We start from the raw sequence: 7,730 nt of genomic DNA, 5'->3' as shown, positions 1-7,730 counted from the left end.
TGTTCAGGAATTGCGTAAACAAGAAGCACGTGTGTGACGGCATGAAGGACTGCCCTAAGGGAGACGATGAGGAGAACTGCCCAACGAAGCGCACCTGCACTCCTAGTGATAAGTGCGAAAAGCTGTGCATCACCACACACGATGGACAACCGGCTTGCACTTGCCCTTTGGGTTACCTGCTAGCTGAGGATGGTTTCAGGTAAAATTAGAAAAGTTCAATTACATCAAATACATTCGATTAGTTTGAAAATGATGAACATAATTATAATACAAGTATATAACATGACAGTTGCCGCGACATCGACGAGTGCATGTTCGAGCAGGACCCGGTGTGCTCGCAGACGTGCTCCAACACGCCGGGCACCTTCACGTGCGGCTGCATGACGGGCTACGTGCTGCGCCCGGACGCACGCTCCTGCAAACCCATCGGAGAATCCCCCACGCTACTGTTTACCAACAGAATTGGCATACGAAAGGTCCGTGATCTTTAAACATATCTCCTCCTGGTTAACGAGTTTAATTTGTTATTGTTCAATAACGCTTTATGAAATCACTTTCTTAATATTAATGCAATTATTTTCCCAGGTGTGGTTGACTGGTGAGAATTATGAGCCAGTGATAAAAGGACTCCATAATGCAGTCTGTCTCGACTATCATTACGAAAAGCAACTCATTTTCTGGTCAGAGAACAACATGAAAGTTATAAGAGTCGCGGAATTGATTAACAATACAATGTCAGGTAATGGAACTATAACGTTACGAATCTAGAAGTATTATTGTGTCTATTAGCTATTAGAAAAATAAAATGATATTAAACTAAGTTTAGATTAAGTCTGCAACAATAATAATTAACTTCGGTGCTCAAAATTTATATCTTTGGTTGCATATTCCGGAAACTTTCTTTCTAGTGTATTTTTGTATGAATCAAATAGGACATTTAGGAATGAAGTTTCAAGAGCTGCTACTCTATTTTTAGATGTAATAAAATGGGGATTAGAAACGCCAGGTGGTCTTGCCTTGGACTGGATACACAATTTGCTGTTTTGGACTGATTCGGGCAACAGAAGGGTCGAGGTTGCCACATTAGACGGCATGAAGAGAGCTGTGCTCACAGCTACCGACTTAGACAAACCTCGAGCTATTGCTGTTCATCCTGGCGACGCTTTGGTATTCTGGACTGATTGGGGTAAGATATGACACTTTAAATTGCATTAAAGTAATTTTGTACTATTGTTTCTGTACTAACTTATGTATCTAACGTTACCTTTTAATACCAATTGGTTTGTCTTACAGGCCCTAATCCAAAAATAGAAAGAACTGACATGGACGGCAAAAGAAGAAGGAGTATTATTTTTGATAACATATTCTGGCCTAATGGACTTACAATAGATTACGTCGAATCTAAAATTTACTGGGCAGATGCTAGACACCATGTTATAGAGAAAGCGTCTTTTGATGGAAAGGACAGGAAAAGGGTAAGATCTTGATATTAATAAAAAGATACATGCTGTTAGTAAAATACTAAGAATTCATGTAACGTATATCATACAGGTGACAAACAAAGGTCTGCCACATCCATTTGCTCTGACGGTATTTGAGGATGCAGTGTACTGGACCGACTGGCACACAAAGAGCATATCAACTGTCAATAAATATACTGGAAAGGGAATACAAACAGTACACGCCAGTCCCACCGCGCCTATGGATATACACAGGTAATCATACTTCATACTAATATTATAAATGCGAAAGTTTATAGAATGGATAGATATTTTTAAGAGTTGCCTAAACAGCTGAAGGAATCTGGATGAAATTTGGCATAGATGTAGAACATAATCTGGAAGAACATAGAGACTACTTGCTTTTGTTTTTTAATTCTAAAATTCAAAAGCTAGTAGTTCATTAATTTAAAATGAATATAACTTTGTTTTGTAACGTTAATAAAATGATATGTGTGTCTATTTTTGGTGTAAAAATTTTGATTCATTACTTTTTCTTTCCTTCTAGTTATCATCCGATGCGACAAATTCGTACGTACAGAAATCGTTGTGGCAAGGACAACGGCGGCTGTTCCCACCTCTGTCTCCCCAACAGCATCGATTACTCCTGCCGGTGTCCCGCCGGTTTCAATTTAAAATCTGATGGGTAACATTTACTTTATTTTGTTAGATGCATTCATATTTTTCTGTTCTTTATTTATATATTTTATTTTAATTTCTCCAGCCGAACCTGTGAAGACACCCCGGAGAAACTCCTGTTGTATGTTAGCAAGAAAAACATAAGACTTAAACTATTGAATCCTCGCAAACAAATAGATTCATTGGATGCCGTAAGTTGAATTAATTGAATAGTGTCATTATAACGCATTCCAAATTAATTTTAATTGAAAAGACCCTCTTCTTAATTAATGATAGATTTCTTTTGGTACAGGTGATTCCATTAGAAAATGTAAAATACGCAGTAGCCATGGATTGGGATCACAACACTAATACAATATTCTGGACCGACGTTGATAAAGATACAGTTAACCGCGCATATCTTAACGGATCTAACCAAACTGTTATCGTTTCTTCGAACCTCAGTAAGTCTTTAACCGTACATTGAATACTTCATAACTCATTTGTGTCTAAGTACAAATTAGGAATATTGTAAACAAACACAATTCTGTTTCAGGTTTCTTGTGTCATTGTTCTGTACCACTTATTTATTTTTCCAGTATCGCCAGCGGGCCTAGCATATGACTGGTTAACAGACAAGCTGTATTGGACCGATTCTGGCAGTAACAGAATCGAAGTAGCACATTCTGATGGCACTATGAGAGGACTTTTGGCTTGGAAAGATATCGACAAACCTAGGGATATAGTTTTGAATCCAAAAGGTAAATTATGTGTCATTAAAAATGACTAAAAAAAGATCCTTTTATTTTTCTTAATTATAATGCCCTTACTTGAATGTGTGTTTTAGTTTTTTTTTTAATTTTACCATTTCTAGGTGGAGTGATGTACTGGTCGGATTGGGGTGCAACCCCGTGTATAGAGCGCGCAGACATGGATGGCAGCAATCGAAAGAGAATTCTGTTCGGAGACATGACCTGGCCGAACGGACTGGCCGTGGATTATGATAATAACCGTCTCTATTGGAGCGATGGCGGCAACCGAACAATAGAATACGCTAATCTTGACGGAACTGGTCGTACCGTTTTAATTGGTAATTATGAAAGAGATTTATAGAGATATCCTTAACCACATGCAATGCTTATTGTTGAGGATTTGCAGGTTCACCTCGTTATTATATTATTCATAAAGTAAGTATGTATATTCTAATATCTTTGTTTTTGTGCCTTTGTTTCTCAAGCTCAAAATATTCCACATCCCTTTGGATTGGATTTATTCGGCGACGAAGTTTTATGGACGGATTGGGAAGCGAAATCTATTCAAGCAGCTAATAAATATACTGGTAAGAATAGACGCACCCTTGGCGCTGGGATTGATGGACTAATGGATGTTAGAGTTTTTCATACTGAAAGGAAATTTGTAGCCAATCGGTAAGTTACATGGAAGTAAAGTTTTCAGTAACTACTGCTTAATGAATACTAAATTAAACTTTTTTTTTGTTTCAGTTGTGCGAAAAATAATGGTGGTTGTTCCCATCTCTGTTTACTAAAACCAAATGGGCGATCTTGTGCTTGTCCCACGGGTATTAAAATAAATGTATGTAGTCTTAAATTGTTAACATATAAAATTTTTGAAAATGCTTTCGTATTGACGCTGCAAATATTGTTAATTTCGCAGGACGATAAAAGAACGTGTCCCGGAGGTCCTTTAAATTACTTGATTTTTGCACATCGTATCGACATACGCATTATGTCCTTGGATGTTCCGTACCTCGTAGATGTTGTGATGCCGCTGCCTCCGCTCAAGAATACATTAGGTGTTGATGTCGATCAAAGAACAGGTAAAATTAGTCAAAACCCAGTTAGTTACCTTGTGCTCACTTGACATAAGACTGTTCTTCTTCACATTCTCATAACTGGTTGACTGGTTGTATTCCGTAGGTATGGTCTACTGGAGTGATACAGCTGAAAGAGTAATTCGGCGCTCGAACCGGCACGGACAAAACATAGAGACAATTTTCTCACACGGCATCCGTACCTGCGACGGCATGGCTATTGACTCTGCTGGACGGAAGGTATGATATATTACTTGATAGTTTAAAGAATCCTTAAACATTATTAACTAAAATCTACAAATGCAATCATTTAAAACCTATGAATACAATAACTTTACTAAGAAAGTGTTTTTAGATTTACTGGACTGATGGAGGGCGAAATAGCATTGAAGTTGCAGAATTAGATGGAAGCAACAGAAAACTACTCATTTGGACTGGATTAGGTAAGTTCATTTTGTACATAAATTATTCTTGGTAGTTAGGTTTGATATTAATTCATGTGATATATGTTTTCATTAGATTCTCCTCGAGCCATCGCATTATATTACGAACAGGGCTACATGTTCTGGTCGGACTGGGGAACAACTGCTAAAATTGAGCGGGCTGACATGGACGGTAAAAACAGGTAAGTGAAAAATCATAATTAAATCCAAATTTGGTTGGAATAGGCTGCTGGTTTCCTATTTTACAATACAATTTTTATTTTACAGACAGGTTATTGTAGATAGCAATATAAAATGGCCCAACGGTCTAGCGATAGATAGAAATGAAGGCCGCTTGTACTGGAATGATGCTAAGATGCTTACGATTGAATGTTCTAATTTCAATGGCAAAGAACGACGTACTCTTTTGAACAAAGTTCCTTATCCCTACGGAATCGTGTTAGTTGGCCAACACATCTACTGGACGGACTGGAAGACCAAAGCTCTTCATAGAGCTGATAAGACTACTGGCGAAAATCAATTGAAAATCAGAGAGAATTTAGAAGGTTTGATGAATCTACGCGCGGTACAAGTTAGTATTTAGTCATTTTATAAAATTAAAAACTACGATTAAATGAAGTAATTCGTACACATATCCACTTTCCCTACTCCAATTTTTCTATCTCTGAACTTCTTTTCCACGGAGTATTTTAAATTTTTCACTTTACAGGGTGACCAAGTGTTCACGAACGCTTGTGGTGAAAATAATGGAGGATGCTCTCATCTCTGTCTGCGAGCTCCCAAAGGATATTCCTGTGCTTGCCCGACGGGAATACTTTTCGAAAACGACACTGAACCAAATCCGAAGACCTGTAAACCTCATCCTGACAATTTCCTGGTGTTTGCCACTAAAAAGACTTTGACAATGATGTCTTTGGATACACCGGAGCAATGGGATATTACGCTACCTGTGAAGAACATCTCAAGTACGGTTGCTGTTGACTACCATTGGGAAGAAAAAATGATATATTTTACTGATGTCGGTTTTGGTGTGATCAGGTTTGTTCTAGATCATTATTCATATAATTGAAATATAAGATTGAGTACACCTTTGACTATACCACAACTGTTTAGTTCCCTTTGATTCCTATGATTGTATATGGAGGTGCGCACACTACTCGAATTTTAGTTGTGCAACTATTGATTTGGCTTCGAAACAATCGACAATCGCACAACAGTTGTGCTATAGTTTAGTCAAAGTACGCCCGCTTTTAAAATCTGAATCTTTAAGTTACACGTTGATTTGTTTTATATTTTCAGATCTATTAATATGACAAACATGAGAGAAACCAAAATTATAATCAAAGAAAACTTGACTGCTCCGAACGGTCTGGGCATTGACTGGATTGCTAATAATATGTACTGGACTGATAATGAATACAAGGTAACATATGTTCATCAATATGGTAAGAAATCTCATATTGTTTCGTTAATTATATACTCAATTGCAGGTTGTGGAGGTGTCACGTTTAGATGGAACCTGCAGAAAGACTTTAGTCACAAATTTATCGGAACCTCGCTCACTCACTGTGTTTCCAGCAAAAGGGTAATGTTAACGATAACTAGTTAGAAAAATATTTTCTAAATAATATGAACAGTTTCATTTGCAATCTTATTTGTAGGTTTCTATATTGGAGCGATTGGGGAGAGGTGCCACTGATAGAACGAGCTTTGCTAGACGGTAGTCAGAGAAAAGCCATCGTTACCCACGATCTCGGCTTCCCTAATGGCCTGACAATTGACTTCAAAGGCCGCAGACTCTATTGGACCGATGCTTTGAAACAGAGAATCGATACATCTGATCTGAACGGACAACATAGAGTGCAATTAGTGCCTCACGCGAAAAATCCTTTCGGAATGACACAGGTGGGTAGTAAAGAAGAACGAAAAAAACAACGTAAAAACACCTTTACTCTTACTAAATCACCTGTTTTAATTCTGATTGCCTTTATTAAACATAATAGAATAATTTCAATAATTTTTAAGCCATAAAAACATCTGTTATTTTAAATTCCCGAAATACGGATAATCTTAGTATTTACCAGTAAATCCTAAGACATACCAATAGCTTATGGTTAAAATCCGATAATACGTGATCTTGTGTGTGTAGTTAGGCGAAAATTTAAATGCATAGGAATTGCACTACTTAACATATTGTAAAGAATAAATCTTGCTACAGTTCAATGACTACATCTACTGGACGGACTGGTTCAAGAAGTCAGTGATGAGGGTCGACAAGAAGACTGGTAAGAACGTGACCGCGGTTAGCGCGGAATTAGACACGTTGATGGAAATAAAAGCGGTGTCGGCGGAAAAGCAGCGCGGCTGGAACCCGTGCAGAGACGACAACGGCGGCTGCAGCCATCTCTGCCTCTTTAGAGGACCAGACTACGTATGCGACTGCCCCAATGTACCAGACGAACGGCCGTGCACTAAGGGTAATTTTTGTTTAACGTTTTTTATTCGAAAACTTCCAAGCTACGCAACCTGTGTTGCTGACATTTCAATTTTATATACTTTCATTACGCCAATGATGTTCAAATACGTCATTAGTCAGGCTTTAAAATTAGAAAATCCCATTAGAGTAACGACTAATGACTATAAACTACATGCCTTCACACTTTAGGACAAAACAAACTTTGAAGTTTTGAAAAAATGTGTCCCAAAAATCAGTCGGGATAGTATAATATCCATTCATTTAATTTAGTGGTGTGTATTATTTACGAGTGAACAGACAATTTGCTTTTGCAGAAACGAAATTACGTGTCGATAGAATGCCGTCTCATTATCCATCATACTACGATTACATGGACACTGAGGTGACAGTAAAGCCACCCTTGCCCACCGCCCAGCCGGAGAGGAGCATCATCGTCATTATAATGGGCACCGTACTCGCGTGCTTCGTCATCTTTGGAGCTATCATTATTATCATCATTTGCGGTAAGTACTTATTGATATTTTTACTTTTATACATATTCAATTATGCGTTTCAAATTTCGTCTAATTTTCAAACGAATTTAATAGCAACCGCGTTCGCAGGTACTACAGAAGGTAAGATTTTTGTACTTATTACTTCTACCGAATAGGTTGATTACCGAGTAATGTCCAGAATAAATTTAATGTGAGTCGTTTTGCTGTTTATAAGAATTGATTTGCACTATTTACTATGCCTATAAATATAAATCTTTTAATTCCAGTGAAACTGTACACGGGGCGCAGCGGCGAGCTGAAGGAGAACTACCGCGAGTCCGGCGGACACATCTCCTTCCACAACCCCAACTACAGCTGCGCGGCCGGCAG

General features: G+C 38.0%; 1 protein-coding gene across 1 annotated transcript in view; it reads left to right on the top strand.

The window, feature by feature from the left end:
* LOC106103335 (low-density lipoprotein receptor-related protein 4) overlaps positions 1-7,730 on the top strand; it is a 17,375-nt gene that overhangs the window by 6,600 nt on the left and 3,045 nt on the right. Inside the window, exons 9-33 of the mRNA XM_013283073.1 lie at positions 8-199; positions 290-476; positions 586-739; positions 977-1,186; positions 1,294-1,475; positions 1,552-1,715; positions 2,008-2,145; positions 2,224-2,329; positions 2,431-2,581; positions 2,717-2,878; positions 2,992-3,207; positions 3,355-3,544; positions 3,620-3,710; positions 3,792-3,954; positions 4,055-4,188; positions 4,304-4,391; positions 4,468-4,573; positions 4,659-4,962; positions 5,101-5,429; positions 5,691-5,814; positions 5,882-5,976; positions 6,053-6,296; positions 6,610-6,868; positions 7,182-7,370; positions 7,628-7,722. Of these exons, the coding sequence (XP_013138527.1) occupies positions 8-199; positions 290-476; positions 586-739; positions 977-1,186; positions 1,294-1,475; positions 1,552-1,715; positions 2,008-2,145; positions 2,224-2,329; positions 2,431-2,581; positions 2,717-2,878; positions 2,992-3,207; positions 3,355-3,544; positions 3,620-3,710; positions 3,792-3,954; positions 4,055-4,188; positions 4,304-4,391; positions 4,468-4,573; positions 4,659-4,962; positions 5,101-5,429; positions 5,691-5,814; positions 5,882-5,976; positions 6,053-6,296; positions 6,610-6,868; positions 7,182-7,370; positions 7,628-7,722 (4,273 nt within the window). The remainder of the gene's footprint in view (positions 1-7; positions 200-289; positions 477-585; positions 740-976; positions 1,187-1,293; positions 1,476-1,551; positions 1,716-2,007; positions 2,146-2,223; positions 2,330-2,430; positions 2,582-2,716; positions 2,879-2,991; positions 3,208-3,354; positions 3,545-3,619; positions 3,711-3,791; positions 3,955-4,054; positions 4,189-4,303; positions 4,392-4,467; positions 4,574-4,658; positions 4,963-5,100; positions 5,430-5,690; positions 5,815-5,881; positions 5,977-6,052; positions 6,297-6,609; positions 6,869-7,181; positions 7,371-7,627; positions 7,723-7,730) is intronic.

Source organism: Papilio polytes, unplaced genomic scaffold (assembly GCF_000836215.1).
Source record: "Papilio polytes unplaced genomic scaffold, Ppol_1.0 DF823823.1, whole genome shotgun sequence".
Lineage (NCBI taxonomy): Eukaryota > Metazoa > Arthropoda > Insecta > Lepidoptera > Papilionidae > Papilio > Papilio polytes.
The sequence above is the reverse complement of the archived record's forward strand: the minus strand, read 5'-3'. Positions and strand labels throughout refer to the sequence as shown.